At 39.8% G+C, this 20740-nt stretch overlaps 2 protein-coding genes across 2 annotated transcripts; one reads left to right on the top strand and one right to left on the bottom strand.

Moving 5' to 3' along the window:
* The first annotated feature begins 2491 nt into the window (after window positions 1-2491).
* Window positions 2492-6077, top strand: si:ch1073-126c3.2 (uncharacterized protein LOC555816 homolog). The gene is made up of 6 exons (XM_056292200.1): window positions 2492-2598; window positions 2762-2853; window positions 3229-3343; window positions 3682-3794; window positions 3913-4027; window positions 4330-6077. The coding sequence occupies exons 1-6, from the start codon at window positions 2556-2558 to the stop codon at window positions 4503-4505; spliced, it is 654 nt and encodes a 217-aa protein (XP_056148175.1). The 5' UTR covers window positions 2492-2555; the 3' UTR covers window positions 4506-6077.
* Window positions 6078-6952: 875 nt separating this feature from the next.
* On the bottom strand, window positions 6953-18797 carry ccdc172 (coiled-coil domain containing 172). The gene is made up of 8 exons (XM_056291407.1): window positions 18719-18797; window positions 18451-18536; window positions 15433-15549; window positions 14729-14894; window positions 13113-13214; window positions 11653-11755; window positions 7996-8079; window positions 6953-6959 (listed from the first exon to the last, which is right to left on the bottom strand). The coding sequence occupies exons 1-8, from the start codon at window positions 18795-18797 to the stop codon at window positions 6953-6955; spliced, it is 744 nt and encodes a 247-aa protein (XP_056147382.1).
* Window positions 18798-20740: the final 1943 nt, after the last annotated feature.

Raw genomic sequence — 20740 nt, 5'->3', positions numbered from 1 at the left:
CAAACAAACAAACACACACACACACACACACACACACGACCAAATGCAATATCCCCTCCAGGTTACTGCCTGGCGGAAATCATTAAAATGGGCTAATAGACATTATTTGTGATTCATCAACTAGTACAGCATTCCAACTTTCCCTAGAGGCTCAGCAATCTTCCCCGATAGCAAAACAAAACAAAAAATCTGAGGCAGGTGCCTGAATACCAATTAGCTCTCCATATCTATCTGCAGCTCATCCATGTGAATCATTTGACAACAGAGAAGCCTTTTTCCATGGCTGGGTAAATTGGTGCAATGCCTGTGAATGAGGTAGACAAGGGGCGCCACGGGGAAAATGTCACGGGTATTTGAGAAAGGTTAGACATAGAACTGAGCATGCTGCAATCACACACAACATTCATCATCACTTTTATACGGGGCGATCAGAGAACCACCGTGAGAGTTTGTGTGTGAGAGTTTAGGTGCGACTTTGTAGTTCCTTGCGCATGTCATGTGCGTTTGTGTGCATGTGCCAAGTGTGTCGTACGTACCCATGCACACATAGACTAATATGCCAAGGAATCCTGTCCTTGACATATCTCTTGTTCAACTTGTCCTAGTTTAGGCAAAATGATGGGAACCCTAGATGTAAATGTCAAGTCCTTGTAGTTTTCACGCAGACTTTGTCTACTGTTACACCACTCTTTTACCTGCATGGTTCCTGTGATGACTGAGACCACAGCACAATAAAGGTAGGCCTAGAAGATGTAAATCTAGTTTGTTTCCCCCCCCCCCCCACAAAAACCAACACCAGAATAGAAAAGTGTGAAATAGTGAGTCAATGGTCATGCTGCTACCCGTATCTGTCTGTACGATGGTTACATCAGTAAATGAGCAGGAACAAAGCGGGACAGAATGGGTTGTTGCTGGGCTTACTAGTCATCTAATTCTGACCAAATGTTTAAATGCATGTTCAAACCAGTGGTGGTCTCTCCACAAGGCAAGACAAGATGGACTTTATTAAGCCCCATGAGGAAATGCATCCTCTGCACTTAACCCATCCCAGCACACACTGTAGCTAGGAGCAGTGGGCAGCCACTGTGCAGCACCCAGGGACCAACTCCAGTTCTTCTTGCCCTGCTTCAGTCAGGGGCAGAGACAGGAGTATTAACCTATACATGTCTTTTGTTGGTGGGGAGAAACCGGAGCACCTGGAGGAAACTCACATAGACACGGGAAGAAATTGCAAATTCCACACCTAAAAGACCTGGGATGGCCTGGGATGCAAACCTTGGACCTTCTTGCTGTGAGGCAACAGTGCTAACCACTGGTCCACAGTGCTGCCCCCCTGCTAAGATAAGAATGAGTGTGTTGGGTACTTAAGGGATAAACAACACCCCTTCAGACAAATACTTGGCCACGTGTTTTGTCAGTGTATTCGTACCTACGGTAATTATGACAATGTGGGAGAAGCAATTTTGAAAGATTAACAGATTGGCCTAGAAATAGAAGTGCAGTGGTGTGATGATAGAAGTGCGGTTTTGTTATGTTAATACTATTCCAGAGACAAGAGATCCACTTGTCAAATCAAATGAAGAGATTAGGGAAAAAAATGTACGCAAAAAGAGTCAAACACGAGAGAAGACATTCGGTGAGAAGATAATGACAGTCTGCAAGGTCCACTTCGAGGGCGAATCTTTTTTCCTCAAATCAAACATAAAAAGGACATTCTCTGTGTTAATGAGCCCAATCGCTCTTTCTAAAAGCATTAATAATTTACTCCCTCCCAGATCGTCGGACATCTATAATGAATAACATCCAGAGTGAATTATTTACACAGTCATCCTTCGTGCCACAACTTACTGAAACAGTGACAGTGTGTGTGTGTGTGCGCGCGATTGAGAGAGAGAGAGAGAGAGAGAGAGAGAGAGAGAGAGAGAGAGAGAGAGAGAGAGAGAGGAAAGACGGAAAAACGTGGGGAGGGGGCAGGAGTGATTGTTTTTTTGTGAGCATGTGTTTGTGTGTCTAACTGACATTTAGTTCTTATGCTGAGTTAAGTGTGAAACAGTAGCAGTGACATTCAATGCACACAAGAACACTACCATGGATGAGAGACGATTACAGGACTCTGTGTGTAGTGCCAGCTCCCCCATCAGTACAGTTAGGGAGATACACACAACCTAACATTCATTCAATAAAGATTAAGGGAAACTGAGATATGCAATATCATTAGTACCTTAAAAAAAACAGCTGCAGTGTAAACCCATGTTATCCTTCAACTGTGCTGACTGAAAAAAGGTAACCAATGCTCAAAACAAGTGCTACACCCTGATTCCACACTACAATACTATCACATCTCCCTCTGTTGACTTTTGACTTAAGAGTTAAGACCTAATACGTAAGTTGGTGAAAGGTTTTGAAACCAGCTACATGCGCCAAGCCTTGGCTTCACGCCACTCCATTGGCCAATGCTGTAAACTTTGCCCACTCCCTGGCGTCCACTTAATAAATTTGCTTGCCATAGCCTTCAACTTTCAGTTCCAGGGGAGTGAAATTACTGTTCAGCAGCCATGTCAATACCTGGAACACTGATTTATCTGTTTTCACTAGCAGGTAATTTTATTCTAATGATTTTATTCTATTGTCTACAAATGAAGGTAGCGAATGAAAGAGGGAGCAAGAAAGACAAAGCTCGAACGTACGTAGCATATACTGTTAAGAAAAGTACTGATGGTGTGAATCTCCAGATAACGTTTCTTTGTTCGTTTGCTTGCAGTCCTCTCTTCCTCCGCAGTTCAAGATGAAACCCTGGCTGCTGTGTGTACCTCACACATTCAGCTCTTTGGGAGTCTTTCAGCTCAACTTCAGGTAAAATAAAGCTGTAAACTGCAGGTCCTGGATGTGTCACTAAAACATAAGGCAATACACAAATACCTAGGCAGCTGTATAATTTGAAAAAATGAACCGCAGAGAACTGTTCATCAGTGTGAACCAGCCTGTGACGTGTTTTTAACCCCCACCCCCCCATTTCATTTCTGCATCCCTCCTGAGGAAAGAAGTGAATAGCAGTGACATGAATAGCAGTGGCATGTTAATGTGCCAATGTTTAAGTATGACTGTTTTGCTTGGCAGTGTGTGTGTGTGTGTGTGTGTGTGTGTGTGTGTGTGTGTGTGTGTGTGTGTGTGTGTGTGTTAACAAGCACAAAAGGGTGATGTGATGTATTTTCTTATGTTGGCCAACAGGAGGCGACACAGTGTACCGAAGCGCAGCTGTCTCAGCTGAACATGACCCAGACAGCTGCAATGCTGCACTCCTTGAGAACTCTTACTAATGCTCTGCACAAACACCAGCTGACAGGTAGGAGGATGACGACGCACCAAGGAGCTCAGAGTAGAAGAAAAAGAAACAAAATAAATGAAATGGGGGGGGTTAATAAAATTAAATCAATTGATGAAGAGTCACTTCTTTCTAAACAAACACAATCGGCCATGTGTGTTTTGCTGATGCTGATCACTGTTTTTTGGTTCTTGTGTTTTGTCGTTTTTGCTTTAGGTACAACAATGCTTTGAGACAAAAAAATAGGCCGATTACAGCAGTGGTCAGGATTCCAAAGTCCAGAATTTTGATAAAAAAAATTCATACAACATGATTGTTGTGAGGTTTACTTTTCACCGACTCCCATTTACCACCAACAGCATGCCAAGGGGCAGAGCCCTCGGCCTGCCCTCAAGTTGAGGTGCACACCAATGGAGGGGTGGTGTGTGCCACCATCAAGGACGTAATTTACTGCAAACCCATGTGCAACAATGTACGTACTGCCTCGAGCTCAAATAATTGAATGTTTTCAGGTTATAGACACGAGCTTACTTCTTGTGCATTCGATTTTTAAATGAGGAAAGTTTATTGGTGTGTGTGTCCTTTCACAGGGATATGATTTTAACTTCTTGAGGAGGCGTCGCCTGTATGAAGTGTGCAGCGGGGCCAAAAATCACAAGTGGACCACATCGTACATAGGAGGCAACAAGTTGGCAGTCTGCCATGGTAGGGCTCTTATCCATCACTCTTTTCAACGGCACCCCCCCCCCCGCGCGTCTCAGGTCAAAACAGAAACTAGTTTGTCTCAGAGTTAAATAACATCAAAGGAGGTAGATTTTCAAAGCTCTCCCTCTCTTTCAGAGTGCCACTGAGTTCCTCTTTTATCTTACGTTTGTAACTGATTTATTCAGACAGGAACTCGAGCTGTCTGTCAAAAGCTTCTCACCTGATATGTCTGTGGTGCTCTACAACATACTTGGAAAATGAACTCGACTCATGCACCCGTCCCTATTCCCCTTCTTCTCCAGAATCCTCTGTTCAAATTTCTGGAGCTGAGACGTCCTATTTCCCAGAAGGGCTGGACTGCATGAAAACCAAGAGCATTGGTAATCTGCGGGAGATGATCATCAACAAGTTTCTAGATGAACTTAAGGCCGAGAGCATTGACGGAGAGCCAGAGTACACCTGTCTTGTGTGTGGATAACTATGGATGGGGTGCATGTTGACGAAAGATGTTGTGAATAATTCAGTATGGTTGTTGAACCACCTACGTTTCACAGGAACTGATATCTGTACGTGAATAAGAAATACTGAAGAAATGGAATAATTTCAAATACTTCTGTAATTAAGTTTGAATTATGATGTTTCCTCTTCTCAGGTGTCGTTACATTATGACATTAAAACATAGTAAAGCTATCAGTTTCAGTTTGGACATGGCCAAATTTAGAGCATGCTTGCTGTTGCTGACATATTGTTTTGTTTCTGTTGCCAGATAACTGCACGACTATAAAGAAGTGATTTGTTTGAGGATCACAAAATGCTAAATGGTTAGCCAAGGCCAACAATAATCTCAGGAATGTAAGCATTTTGTGACTCTCACCATATTGTCACACAAAAAAGGTTTATTTCCCAAAGGAGTTGTTGGACGAAAAAAAGTTTTGATATTAATTTTAACAACATGAGGAGCTTTGTGACTTTAAAAAATGAGAAAATTTAGCTATCCACAACAATTTACTAATTTGATTTCACTGTATAACATTGTGCTGTGTAAGCCTACAACTGGAGGATAAAAGCATTAAAGGGGTCCCCTCACAATGGCATTCATTGTTTTAATGCAGAATAAATAATGGGATCCTCCATTACTGATGATTCATATATGCATGAAGGACTCCTAGAGCGGCTATCACTGCAGTATAAAAATAAATAGGGGAACTGTTGAATGTAATCAGTCAATTTCTTAGACACTTTATTACAGGGTCCGCATTTTACCCATAAATTAGATGAGGCTAACCACTTAGCCAAATAGACAGCTCTGTTCCTGACAACAAATCCAAGGGTCGTTGACTGATGTCGAGGTCAAAGAGTCAAATGGGATTGCAGGAGGTCATTAGTTACTGGCATCCCCCATCAATTTATTAGTAGTCACTATAATCATAGGGAAAATGACCCAGAGAATTATCCTATCAGACCTTAGACGCTCTAATCATCAATTATGGAAATGACTTTATTTCTCCAACGGCTGAGGGATTACTCGAGTTGTAGTTGAGTTGCAGTGTTCCAGAGTTGCATGTAGGTGGCAATATTAGATACAGCTCTGTCAATCATTTACAATCCTTTGAGGCATTTATTTACACTGTCACATGATGAAACTTCATTGTACTCGTCATAGATGTGAGAAGTTTAACGCATCCAACATTGTCTGGCTTTCGATGTGGGTTGTTTTTGAGTGGTTTGGGGGTTACAGCGGTGAATTATTATTGCATTACAAAATACCGCAAAATATGTTTATTTCAGTAAGTTCTAATTTTAACACTAAAATTGCTTGGCATGAAAAAAAATTACACAGATGTTACACTGCCAATGTTTTTCATTTCATAAATGCATTTTTCCACAAAGGTTTTTTATCAGTTTACACATTACTTGTGGACATTGAGTACTTTACATGGCCTAATGTGTGGCAGATTGCCAAAATGGCTTTCCAGTTATCACACTGTAAGCCACAAAAACATGTAACCTGCCCATCACTGTCAGCCACTTAGTGTGATTTGTGCAATAACATGCTGGGTAATTTTCTTCAAATTGTTCCAGTTAGCCCAGCATTTGAAATTTTGACCTTCTGATACTAAACCTGCTATCCCTTTGGTCTCTCGTTTTCTCTCTGAAATAATAATTGCACTTATCGATGTCATTTTTATACTTTACAAAGAACAGCAATTTACAACTATAATTACATAACTATAACTTCTCACATGCTTTACAAATACAATTTGATCTACATTGGTCTCACTCACTCATCCAGCGTCATCCTTGTGGGCATTAGCTGCTCGCGCTGCCTGCCTGATGTTGCCCCATCTGTCCCTGTCTCTTACGGCGTTGAAAATTTCAGCCATAGTGTTCTGTCCATTTCTTTAAATTGTCCATATACTTCATCCTGAGGCAGCCACGTCCTCATTTACCCTCCATCTTCCCTTGTATGACGTCTCTTGTGAGAGAGTTTTTTTTTTTTGTTGTTTCGGCTAGAATGACCAAGAAGCTCATCTTTCTTTAAACAATGGCACCATATACATAGTTCTCGTTTGACACCAAGTTGTTGTGGGATGCTTTGATTGGTTCTTATCTCTCGCCAGTTGATGTTTAAGAGTCTTCGGTAGAACCACGTTTCAGCAGATTGTATTCTATCTTTTTGTCTCAATGTCCAGCCTTCTGCCCCATATGTCACAGTAGGCCATATTATTGCCTTTGGAATTTTTAGTTTTAGTTTTTTGGATAGGTCTTTGTCTTTCCAGATATTTTTCAGTTCGATCATTTTTGTTTTTGCAATCACAATATGTGTTTGGATATCTTTGGAACAGTAGCCATCATGAGATTTTAAGGAGCCCAGATATTTGAAGTTTTTATTGGTCTAAATATACTAAATGTTTGAAATTTGATCTAGGCACTGAAAATATACATCAGATAACAGATCATTTAAATTAACAACCACAGAAAAATCAAAAGCCACACTGTACATGTACAATTTATTTCAAAAATGTTGGATTTTCCTTCTTACTGTCAATTCAGTAATTTCGAAGCATATTTTTGCAATGTCACTACTGTCCACTAGAGGGCCATAAAATGAAATAAACAATAACTTTCTAGAGCCGCTCTCCGTTTGGACATTGGTCAAAGGCCTTTCTCACAAAAACAGTGGATTCTACTTGATACCACAACCAACAAAAGTAGCACTTATCCAAGTAGCACTTATCCAAACACGTTTACTTGTCCTTTTCCGATTGTGTGGATAAAAGGCCGTGTGTGTGTGTTTGTGTGTGTGTGTGTGTGGGGGGGGGGGGGGGGGCTGAGATTACAAATAAAAAAATAAATAAAAGAAAAATGGAAGTCAATTTGTCAATCGATAGATATATCAGCAACGTTTCCAGCCTCATTACTGAGTAAAACCTCTTCTCAATGATGACTACCATGGCTGCTGCCCAGTTTCTACAAAGTCAACATGAATACCCAATGAATAAAAGCCTACAAAGAACATGACAGCAAATAAACCTGACTACACACAAGGTAGAGAAGCTTTTATACAGTACATTGAGAACAAGCTACTCAAAATATCAAAAGCAATGCTCAATTTCTTATATGACTAAAAGGTTTATTTCATGCAAATTCATAGTATTCAGTATATTAGCTTATGTATTTGGGAGTACCATTATCTTATTTTTACTAAGCATTAATGACCAAATGTCTTATTCTGTGGGTTTACCGTATGTGTGTGGTACCACATGTGAATTGGATGCGTTTGCCTGTGTGCATGTGCACTGCTACAATATCTTTATTTTGTTTGTCAGTGTACATCTGGATGTGCATGTGTACTGAATGTGTGTCTGTGTGCATGTCATTCTATTTCAAAATGAATGAAACACTGAGTAACAAGAATAAAGTCAAGTATCTCTGTTTAGGCTCAATTAAACAAACTACTTACTGACTGTAGGAACTGTCTTTCTGAGCGGAGGGCCTCTCGCAGAAGGACTAGTTTGCCTTCATTATGCTTTTCAAGCTCCTTCTTCAGTCTGGGAAACAAACAACATATCTGTCTGAAATTGTGGCAATCTATCAGAGGAATAAACATTATATTTTAATGCATTTACACAAACCCACTGCACAACAGAAGCGGACATGTTTCTGTGAGTTTAAAAACGTTAAATATATTTGTCACCATAGTGGACATCCTCAACATTCTTTGTGCACTTTGGTCATGATTACATTTGGTGGCGTAATCATCTTGACAACTCTCTAATCTCTATGTTGCCAAAACAATATCAGGTTCACTCTGCTTCTCCTACTTATCGAGACCGAGAATTGTGGAAGAGTAGATAGTACTGTATTGTAGTAAGTATAATAGAAAAACAGCAATGATGAGGTGGGGTGACACCAAAATGTGGGAAAATATACACTAAACAAAGCAAAATGTTAGGGTCACATTTAGTTTAACAACACAGTTGGGGCAGTAGGGCTATTTTCTCTCTTTGCTGAGGCAAGCATTCTAACAGTGATAGAAATAAATCACGGTCTTTTTAATAGTGTTACTGTAAAACATTTAATAAGTGTCGAGTCTTTCATAATTGCCAGTGTGCTGAGTGTTTGGGTAGATATTTATCTTTCTTTTGATATGCTGAATATATCAGTTAAATGTCTTTCCCCAAACACACACTGAGCCACAACTAGAAGTTGTAGTTGCACATAGTAATAGCATAATAATTGAAGTTGAGTCAGTGGTCTTTTTTAACTAGCCCTCATTACTGATTCAGCAGATATACCAATGCACAATATAATACAGATAAAGGACTTTGAGGCATTTTCATACATTAATCTCATCAAAGCCGCTTACATTTATCCATATATTAATCATCTGATTACCTGTTTTCTATACCTCTAAAATCCCAAATATAATAGAAATCCTGAACAACAGCACATAAACACCTTAAGTACATAATGTCAGTGTTCGTGCAATTTTCAGTTTAAACACAGCGAATCACAAACACAGGTAGACATCCCATGTTCTGCACACTGAACACATTTTCAATGGCCACAGCACTCATTCAAATTGACAAGTGTTCAATTTTCAACAATCAATAAGCGGAGAGTTAAATATGTGTTTAAAGGGGAGGCTGCAGTGGTTGATGACATGACTGATGGTTTCAGTTCAGGATGGATGATTATAAGAGTGATTGAGAGGGGCCTTTCTTTCTCTTCATCTATCTCGCTCTCTTCCAAAGCCACTTCCTTAGCTGTTCCTGCAGTTAATCAGCCTGGGAGTAATGAAGGAGATTTGTGCAACAAGGCTGACAGGTGAACAGAACATGCTTACCATGCATGATTTAAGACATCTCAAAAAGCAGGACAGGGAACAGGAGAAAGACGCTGAGGAGTTGAACACACAGATGAAGCACAAGAAATAAAGACTTAAGAAGATGAGTGAGGAGAAGATGGAAGGAATGATGAGAGCAACCAAAGAAAAACCCCACAGCAAATGGGAAAACAAGGAGTACGGTATGTGGCAACTCGACATGCCATGACTTTTAAGGGTTGGTGACAACAGATGCAAATGTTGGAATTATGGTAAAATTTTGATTCCACTGCAATTGGAAAAAAGAAAAAAAATCCTGTTGAAAATGTTAATTTGATAGAAAAATTAAAAAAGTAGAAAAAATATGTTTGGATGTAGATTTGAATGAGGTATCTCTCTAAATGGGGTAAGGGGCAATGTCAGAAGTAGGAGCATAAGCAATAATGAGGACCCTTCTTTCCTTCCTGGAGGAGTATTGATCTCCGGCCTTTAATCAAATGAAGGAAATTTCATGAGCTCAGACACTAGCTGCAAAAAGGTGAGGGGACACCAACCCTTACGACCCTTATTGTCAGTGTCTAGAATTTGGCCCACTTATCCAATCCATGGCAAAGCTACAGAATAGCAATGATCCTCCACTGCATCACACCTTCCACTTTTAAGAAATACTTATTTCTATAACTAAAATGTCTACCTGAGGATCTTTAATTTTTAAAAGTATACCAAATTTGAATGGTTAGTTCTAATCAACAGAATTTGTATGTATCCAGTTAAAAGATCCAGCTTTGAGACAGTACAGACAAAGTATTATTGTTTCTTTAAATTAACGCGCTGATCCATTTCCTGGCATAGATATTGTTTTCCATGCTGGCTGTCTCATGCTCACAATCCCAAGAAAGAAAGAATTGCATAACGGAAAACATGAAATGTTAATTCAGCTCAGGTATATCCAACAGAGTGTTTGGGATAATTATTTTCTTAAATGCCTAAAAATATAGCACGTTTCTAAAGAACACTTTATCTATTGCTCATCCTTTTTGACTGATTGCTCATGACAGCACCAGATTTTTGACATTGCATAATAACATGTCATTTCCTGTGCCAATTGTTCTCAAGGAATTGACTTTGCTGTTGCCAGGAGGTTTTTCTAAAGATGTGTATTATATTTCACTTCATATGCATCAATGTTCATCAATTGATTGATTGGTTAACTAGTAAATGGACCTTTTTTTTTTTTTGGTTATATTCCTGTTTTTAGCCCAAGCATTTCTTTACCAGGAGATCAGAGAGACACTACATGCAATGTTTTCATTTTAGGATATGAATGTATATATAGTGCTCCATTGCATGTTCATTTTCCTTTTTCCTTTATACGCTTTCCTGTGTCAATAACAATATACTTAATTTCCTTTTTTTCCTCTTGTAATGTTAAGGGCATGACAGGCAAAAGACCAAAGTTTTAATTAAATGAAAAGGCCTCATGTTCATCATGAGACACAGACACACACACTGAGAGGAGAGACAGACAGACAGAGAGAGAGAGAGAGAGAGAGAGAGAGAGAGAGAGAGAGAGAGAGAGAGACACACACAGACAGACAGACAGACAGACAGACAGAGAGAGAGAGAGAGAGAGAGAGAGAGAGAGAGAGAGAGAGAGAGATGTGGGTTCTGATTTTTAGAGCACTTCTCAAATGATGACGATTAGATGACTGGAGTGATGAAAATGGGAGGGACCTCCTCCGAGTACAAATAACAGCTTCTATGTAATGGACTAACAAAATACTGTTTTGTAAATATGGTCACAGTCCTGTCGGTTTTCAGCAAAAATTGTTAAGAGCCTTTCCTCTGCCCCCATTTCTTGTGGAATTCAAGAACACAAGGCCTAAGAGTAACTATTAGGACCATTTTATCACTGGTCTGTCAGAGAACTGGAGCGCCCTGTTAAGATGAATACTGCAGCTTCAAGTTTATATGGCAGACTGGTCCTATGAAAGCCCTATCAAGAGACTACCAGCATCCCTCCCACCCTCCTAGCTACATGCATAATTTCAAGGTGCTTCAAGAAAAAGCAGGGAAGTCATTGCAGTGCAAGACTTTTAAAACCCTGTTTTCTAAAGTCTCCACATAAATGTGTTCTTTAATGCAAGGAAAGGAGTCTTTTCTTTATGGATGTGTTTCTCTTTTATCTACAAAAAAGCAAGCCCCTGCATTTAACCCTTGAAACAATATATCTATTTTACAATATTATATTATATTTAAAAATGCATAATAGCTTTTTACAATTTTAAAGACTCGCCTTAGACAAGTGTTGTCAGTTAGGGGTTTCTGTCTGGCCCTAAAACTCTCTGCTCTCAGAGATTCTGTCACCTTCTCAGCCTCTTGCAGTTGGCAGTCCAGCTCTGCAGTTAATACAAGTAAATCAACCACAAAATGCATTCACTGAAACAATTAAGGCACAAACATTATAAATATATTATCTGGATTTTCAGAAGAAAAAATAGTTCCATAATACATCAATGGCAATGACAACTTAAAGATAGTGATTCTGGGAGTCTGTGAAAACAGGCACCAAAAGTACAGAGCTTCATAACTTATTAAATTAAATGTAAACAATAACTCTTAACTCGCTCAAACAGTATTCCTGAGGTACCTCTTAGAAAGGCACCCAAAACTTCAACTTTGTAAGTGAAGCTGCTCTGTGTTTACCAGTAGAAGTCTGCAGCTGCTCTGGAATGTCCCCAAGTATTAGTGTGGGGAGGTGTACGAGTGCAAAGCCACGTGTTGCTGTAAATGATTAATCTGAAGCAATGCCTATCTTTTCTCCATTCTGACATGTTTTTGGAGCTTTCTCTTCTGCTGGGAACAAGAGCTGATTTATTTTTTATTATCTCTGTCAAATTTGCTCCCGCTTCACCATCCTACACACAACTAATGTGCTCAAAGATGTAGGATTATGTCCGAGGTATACACATATACCCACAACTGTGCACCGTATGGTCTTCGGCCTGCACTCACCTGAGAATCTTTTTTTGTACCAATTGCCTTTACAGCTAAATATTTTTTTTCTTTTTTTTGGGATTTCTCCCCCCTTTTTAGCCCTAATTGTACTTGGCCAATTACCCCACTCTTCCGAGCCATCCCAGTCACTGCTCCACCCCCTCTGCCGAGCTGGGGAGGGCCACAGACTACCAATGCTTCTTCTGATACATGTGGAGTCGCCAGCCGCTTCTTTTCACCTGACAGTGAGAAGTTTCGCCAGGGGGATGTAGTGCATGGGAGGATCACGCCATTCTCCCCGGTTCCCCTTCCCCCCTGAACAGGTGCCCCAACTGACCAGAGGAGACGCTAGAGCAGTGACCAGGACACACACCCACATCCAGCTTCCCCACGCAGACATAGCCAATTGCATCTGTAGGGACGCCCGACCAAGCCGGAGGCCACATGGGGATTCGAACCCCAAAGATTTTGACCTCATTCTCCTGAGTTGCGAAAGAGTTGTCTGGTAAAACTCAAACGTTCCAACAATTTAAGCCCTCCTTATGTGCTACTTCAGCAACCAAATTTGATATCCAATTTCACTTGTCAAATTTAAGTTCATCTTATTACTACTAACCTAGATCAATCTAAGACGATTTCCCCTGGTAATGGAGAGTTACCTTCAGTAATCATTCAGTCTGAACTGAATAGAGCAGTGTTCTTTCAGCACCATGGACAGCGCCGAACTGATCAGACTTAAAATGTTGGCTGGCTTTTTACCTTTCCTGATGTTTTGCAGACCTTGTAGCTCAAACTGGAGGGCTATTTTATCCTTCTGCGTGAAATCTATGTGACTGCTATTCTGGTTCATGAGCTCCATCTCTGAGTGTAACAAGGACAATAAGAAAGAGGATTAGAGAGGGTGGGCTTGGTTCGGCCTCAGGACAGACATAAGGATAATTACTAGCAGGGCTGAGCAATATATTGAATTTATATTGACACTGGGCTATGAAAGAACCCATTATCTATACTTCAAAAAATGTGCAATGTGGGCATTTTTAAAATTAATTTTATAATATAAGTAATAAGTAAATGAAGCTCCCCTGAGGCCTAGAAATACTATTTATTATGAGGAGATTGGCTCTCATTGGCAAGTCCAGTGGGAGCTATTCCCTAGATCTACTATTTAAAAACCACTGAAAACTTAACCCTAGCTTTAAAACAATCTATTGCATCGGTATGTCAATTTCTGTCCAAATAGTCACCACGTAATATTTTGTTTGTGCATGCTCAAAGAACTTGTATTAGGATATAAAACACAGTAAAGCCTATTGTAATAGACTACATTTACATTTACACAACATATTAACAAAATTTAAAGTGCAATTATAAGTTCTTTCTAATAAATCTGCTAGAAATTTTATTTATATCAATATTATGCGTGTTAATATGCGTTTACTGTGCTGCGGTAATGCAGTACATATAGGGTGTTATGTGCATCATGCTTGTTGATATATTTTGTTCTTATTTCTATTTCTTATTTTATCTTTTATATCTATTTGTTTCTGTTTTTGTTGTTTCTATTTTCTTGTATCTTGTTAGTTTTTTTTCTTACAAGAGTGTGTCTGTAGTAGAACCCAATTTCCCTTCGGGGACGAATAAAATATTCTGATAACCATGTACTCAGTCAAAACAACAAAAAAGCTACATACATTTGATGTCATAACGTGTTTTAAATCCAGTATATTTACAACTTAAAAGTTAATACTAAAAAGTGGTGTGGGGAGTTTTCTTAAATCTATAGGCAGAGAAAATTAGAGGAACTGAAAGCATGTGTATTTCATTTACATTTCTCTATTTACAATTGTGTATTTTGATTCAAACTGGGAGACAAGCCACTGAACTAGGAGTAAGCTGACGCCCATTTGTCTAATCAGTATAAACGTGCTGTTATTACAAGGCTGTTCTATTTCACTGACTGTTGGACTTATACTACCAAGAGGGGGTATGCACATTCTTTCAAAAGGTCAGCCACATTTTTCTCGTCTAATAAAATTGGATTTGAATTTTTGTAGTTTTTTTTTTCCTGGCGGCCTGTCCAGGGTATCTCCCCGCCTGCCACACAATGACCGCTGGGATAGGCTCCAGCATCCCCGTGACCCTGGGAAAGGGTAAGCGGTTTGGATAATGGATGGATGGATCTGTATGTATGTATGTGCATTTGTGTGCTAAAAAACACAGACTTAACAAGCAAAACAAGCACCTCAGTGTCCTCTCTTCTACTAGACTGCTAATAGCAGTGACTGTACATATTTACAGATTCCGCTGTTGATATGACTCCCTATTGTCCATTTTCAATTTTACGAGGTTACAGTACAATAACCATGCTCTGCCACCTTCCTGTAAAGAGTCCACCTTCCCGTGCAGATCAGCCATTTCAGAATGGATCTGGCTGTCAAACCCTGCTTCTCTATTCCCACAGAGACTGAAGTCACTGTTGAACTTTGTGATCTCTTGAAGGAACTTCTCCTCTTCTCCTTTCAAGTCCCTCTTTATCTTCTCCTGGTTTGCAGAGACATTTTAAGGAAGAACTTCTAAAAAACAACCCTAAATTTCCAAGACAGACACTTGAGAGTGAGATTTCATTTTTAATTTTCATTTGGAATTGTTGGCCCATTTCTGCATTGGTTCAGAATGACCAACCAAATATTGGTTATTTGCATGTCATTTCAAACTCAATTTGACAAATAATAGTCACTCATATCTCTGATTCATATAGAGATAAGGCAAACAGCACCCAGATAATATTGTTTAAAAAACTATTATTGTAAAGTGGTATTATTTACTATTTATTTTTTGTGTTGGTTATTTCTTTGGTATTGTCAACAGTTCAAAAGGCCATCCTTCGGCTACTTGATCAAAGGTGTCTTCAATTTTCTTCAAATACTGAAGTAGATATAGAATGCAGTCCATTGTCCCCTTTTCAAGGGGGTTAGGTAAACTCAGCCTGATTGGTGGATTACATACATATAAGAGCTTAGCCTGTGTGAGATAGGACAGCCATTAATAGAAAGGAGATCAGGTTCAGACTTCCACTTACCAGATGTTCCTTGAGATGGCCCTGCTGGCAAAGCAGATCCTCAATTTGTTTTTTCATCTGCTCTTCTTGTTTCTTCATCAATTTATGACGCAGTCTCATCTCAGACAACTGCTGAGCCTGCATGGACAAATGGATGGATAGATGGACAGACAGACAGTGAGAGAGAGGGAGGTATATATATTATTGATCCTATTCCTGGATATACAGGCAAACCCATTACACATGATATACGATGGACATAATGAAAACGTGAATGAAGGAACATATGCACATTAAAGGTAGAATGAGTAGGACTTTCCTAAAAATAAAAGTATAGACGCATACAAAAATAATCCCTCTGTCATCAGTTATGACCCAAATAGACATGTGTGGCAGTGTCTGTTTTTGCAGAGACCCTGTCCTCTGCATGTTTTTTTTTTTTAATGCGTGTATTTTTTTGTATTTACAGGCATTGGACAGCAGCGATTTTAAATTGTTTGAAAAATAGTATTGTAACGATTACGGATGTTTAGACTCACTAGCCTGCTAGCTAACGGGTCGGACCATTTAGTCGACTGGTTAGCGCAGTCGCCCGTGGTGCGGGCAACCTGGGTTCGCATCCCAGCTGCGGTGGATTCCCAGCTGCCTCCTGAATTAATTTTTTAAAACAAATGAAAAATAGAGAACTGCAATGGTGTTTTATCTCTTGCTTACCAAGGCATCCACTGTATCGTATTGAATCGAAATCGTGAGCCCTGAATCGTGAGACGTATTGAACCGTGCAACTTGTGAATCATCCCACTGTGGCAGGATGACACGACTAATATTCAAATTAATTACAAAAACAGAACTCAAATTGGCAGCCAATTCATAACGTGGCCAGAGAAACTGAAAATCCTCAAAGGAAGAAATCTAGACTTAACAATGTATATAAAGAATCGTTTATGATGGGTTACAAATATTTAATTTGCATTAGTGTTATGTTGAATGCTTTTTTTTCTTATTGATTTTCCCTTTTTCTCCCAAATTGTATCCAGCCAATTACCCCACTCTTCTGAGCCGTCCCGGTCACTGCTCCACCCCCTCTGCCAATCCAGGGAGGGCTGCAGACTACCACATGCCTCCTTCGAGCCAGTTGCTTCTTTTCACCTGACAGTGAAGCGTTTCGCCAGCGGGACGTAGCGCGTGGGAGGATCACGCTATATCCCCCAGTTCCCCCTTGCCCCCCGAACAGGCGCCCCGACCGACCAGAGAAGGTGCTAGTGCAGCGATCAGGACACATACCAGACACAATTGTGTCTGTACAGCCCGCTGCCCCTGCTGCCGATCGACCCGGTCACAGCTCTTTTCTGTCCTGGCCCCACAGTGGTGGAATGAACTCCCCACTGATGTCAGGACAGAGGAGTCGCTGCCCATCTTTTGGCACAGGTTGAAAACTCACCTCTTCAAGAGCTACTACCCTGTTACTTGTTCTTAGCACTTATTGTATTCAGTCATTAAAAAAAACAAACAAAAAAAAAAAAAACAACAAAAAAAATCTCTTTCTGCGCTTTTACTTTAGCACTGGTTTTGCTCTTAGATGCATGTTTAGATGCACTTATGACATTTGGTGACTAGTAGTTCTCCTGATTTCCTATGTTAAATTAACTTGGCTAAATGACTGTAATGTAACGTAATGTAATGTAGAGCCTCCTGACCAAGTCAGAGGTAACACGGGGATTCGAAATGGCAATCCCACTGTTGGTTGGCAACGGACTAGACTGTCATGCTACCCGAACACCCCAAATGTTCCCCCCCCAAACAAACATAAAAGTCTTGTTTTGCTGGTCAAATACTAAGATGAGTCACATACCTCTCTTTTAAAATGAAGATCAATTTACATTAATTGCATGCAGATGAGAAAGAAATGGTATAATGTGTTGTAAAAACTCTTACAGGCTATCGCAGATTTGTGTCATGTCTTGCAGCAGTTCATACAATTTTTTTTTGCAATCAGCAACTAACCTAGTCATTTTCTCAATTGTTCTGATATTACTTTTGACAACCACAGGAAGGGCTTTGTAATATTTCTTAAAGGTCAATGAGCCTGTCTTGGACATTATATCTCACACATGCTAAAAGGTTTTCTACAATAACACTAATGTTATCCGGTGGAAATTAGCCATTGATTTTACAGTGCCACTTGCAATCGATCCTCTACACTGTTGATGAAGCAGCTAGGATAGATTAAGTGGTTTAATCATAAACTAGATTACCTTGTCAATATGCACTGTTTCACTTCATGTGTCATTGGTATGACTTACTAATGTTTGACTATTGAATTGAACTTGGACCTATATGATCATTTCCTGTTTACCCATACTATTATAAGAAGAAAGAACAATTTACTATGTTTAAAATATGCAATAAAAATCAAATTTTTCATTATGTGACACAGACTGATCTTGAGAAACATGATATTCAACTCTCTACCAGCTCCCCCTCTTGAAATAACTTTTCCTTCCATATCTGATATTGAATAACATATTGAATAACAGCTTTTATTACTACTAACTTAAAAGGCAATGGCTATCTAGGCATATTTGCTCTTCATCGATAGAATTGTACACAGGCTACCATTATCCTAGACATTTATAAAATGCAATGGTCAACAATGCACATGTATACATCTGCTTTGTAAATCTAAGTGTGGAGAGCCAAACATCTATAACTTGCATACCCTGTGCATGCTGTAAATTATAGACCAACAGTTATTGTATGATTTTTTTTTGTCTGTATTTTTATATGTATACTATTAAAACTGTAACCAATTAATGTACTTGATGTACAACTCAATTTAGTGTACCCGTAGGGTTCCCAAGTGTTTGAGTCATACCCTTCAACAGTCATAAGGAGGTCTGTTGCCAGTTCTCTCTCAATTACATTAACTCTTACAACATATACTCACGATTGGAATATAATCAGACAAACAACGAAAGCACAAATCTAAAAATAGCCCTTAAAGTTATTGACGCAGGCTGTTGATGTAAAAAGTCCTACCTTTTCATCAAGCTCCTGGTTGACCCTTTCACGCTTTTCAGTGACGGCCTTAATCATCTCTTGGCATTTGATCACAGCTACGTTTACTGGCATGGAACAAAAGAAAGTTAAAAGCATAAAATAATCGAAATTACAATAACACCCCAATAACATATACACAGACACAGGTTAAATGATACTGTTTGAGTGCGCCGGTATGAGAGTAAAATTTAGCTGAATTAGCCAACTTCAGGTTAGCATCCTCTTATTAGCTAACCAGCCAACTCACCTTCCCGGGTTTTCTTGGTTCTCTCGCACAGTTGCTGCTCAGTTTCGAGAATTTGTTGAAAGAAGTTGTCCAGGTTCATCTTGAGTTTAGAAGAACAAAGCGTTTAAGCTAAAACCGAAACCGAGTTTAGCCGCCTATTCGTCAAACCGTCTACGGTTTACAAAAAAATTGTAAAAAAAAATCCCGCCACAATGATGACGCACGAATTTTTTTAGCCACTAATTCTTCGTCTTCTTCTAATTTATTGGTGAATTGCAACCAGTTGGAGTATTATCGCCATCTACAGTTACATTAAAGAATCCTTTGTAGTGGTTATGGGACTACATAACTCCCCTTATTGAGCTAGTAGGAACGTTAGTTTACAGCTGCCGTTTCCTCGGTTCGGGTTTACAGTGACACACTTCCGCTGCGCGGATTTTTGTTGTTGTAATGGTGGAAGGAATAAATGGTGCACGTTGTGTAGCCGAAAGAGAAAGTTGTCACGACTCCTGCTTGAGCTCCTCTACACCTTAATTTATATCATCCCCATCAGGCCAGTATCGTTAAGAAAGATTAAGATATATTTAAGTACATCATTCCCGGTGTTCCTTGTGAAAATTGAGTTTAGGTCCATGTGCATAATTCCTTTTTGTTCCCATATAGTTTATAGTATGATTCTCTCACTTTTGGCTAATAGAAAATACATGCTGTATAGTCTCTGGTTGGCGGCAGACGTCACAGTTCCCAGTTTGATGTTTCCCGATGAGTTGCAATGAGGAATTCAGTCTTGTATGACCTAATCTTAACCTGCTAATGATGTTCGGTTCTTTTCTGCTCTTCCCCCAAGTCCTTTCTACTCCGACTTCCTGTTGGATCCGGTACGTAAACCAACCATTTAATTGTGAAGACCTGCACGCGTCATCAAGCATGAAGGCTGCGCCCCCTTTTGTGTGAAAGAATCACGCCCTCGCATAACGGGAGAAACAAGAAAATGCCGAAAAGCTGCTGCAATAGCAGCATGGATATGTTGTCTCCGGCTAAATCGCAGCCGAGCCAAGATCAAACAGTTGGCTATCACACCTGGGCTAATGCTACCTGGTTACTCGACAAAATATGTGTAGATGTCCGGCAATGACCGCTGACCGATCAATGCTTAGGTTCAGGCAAGGTAGCAAAAAATTACTAGACATGTCTGTAAAACAAAAGTTTATTTAACACGAAATAAATGCATTCAAACTTCTCAAACTCTCAGCCGCACCAATGTAAAATCGCATTAAAATCTTGGATCTGAGCTTTTCCGCCTCTCAAAGGGGCGTGGCCATGACGTTCTACGACGTACCCGTATGTGTCGGTCTGGCCTATAATGAGATTGATAACGTTTAAGTAAAAAATACACCTTATTCAATTACATATTCTAACTAATAGGAGAAAAACGTATAAATAATGCAAATTAGCTGAAAAATAAATTAAACCTATCAGTGAGTGTGCCGTTTGTCCTGCTCAGTGATTTGCGTCACTTTCGTGTTGGTGCTTGACGTAAACATCAACTTAAGATATCTCAGCTGAAGAAGTTAAAAGGTTAACAGGTGTTAAGTGTCACTAATGAGAGTCGCCATGTAATTAATACACAGAGATCTGCAGTGGTGCCGTTTGACAAAACCACATTATTAATTAAACTCCGCAGCGGAGCTATCTCCGCACCCCTGGCTCCGTTCAGTGTTTTGACTACATCCCTGAGATACCTTGGGAGTGTTTCTGAGCGCGGTGACGGATCAACAACCAGCACCCGGAAAAGTCCACCATCTTGGACACGTTATCCTCGACTTTGACCAGTTTTACCCGGTGCCGCCGGCACGGCGTGCTTTTGATTCGGTGCCACGAAGTACATTAATGTGTGAACGCCTACTCGTTTATACGACCGAAGGACTACATCATTCTGACATTCATTTGCAAGATTAATATTACATATTGATTGAGACTTCATAAATCGCCTGGCTGATAGGCGACTAGCCCTCTCTGGGCCGGCTGCGCTCGAAAACAGCG

This window comes from Lampris incognitus, chromosome 13, assembly GCF_029633865.1.
Source record: "Lampris incognitus isolate fLamInc1 chromosome 13, fLamInc1.hap2, whole genome shotgun sequence".
NCBI lineage: Eukaryota > Metazoa > Chordata > Actinopteri > Lampriformes > Lampridae > Lampris > Lampris incognitus.
The sequence above is the reverse complement of the archived record's forward strand: the minus strand, read 5'-3'. Positions and strand labels throughout refer to the sequence as shown.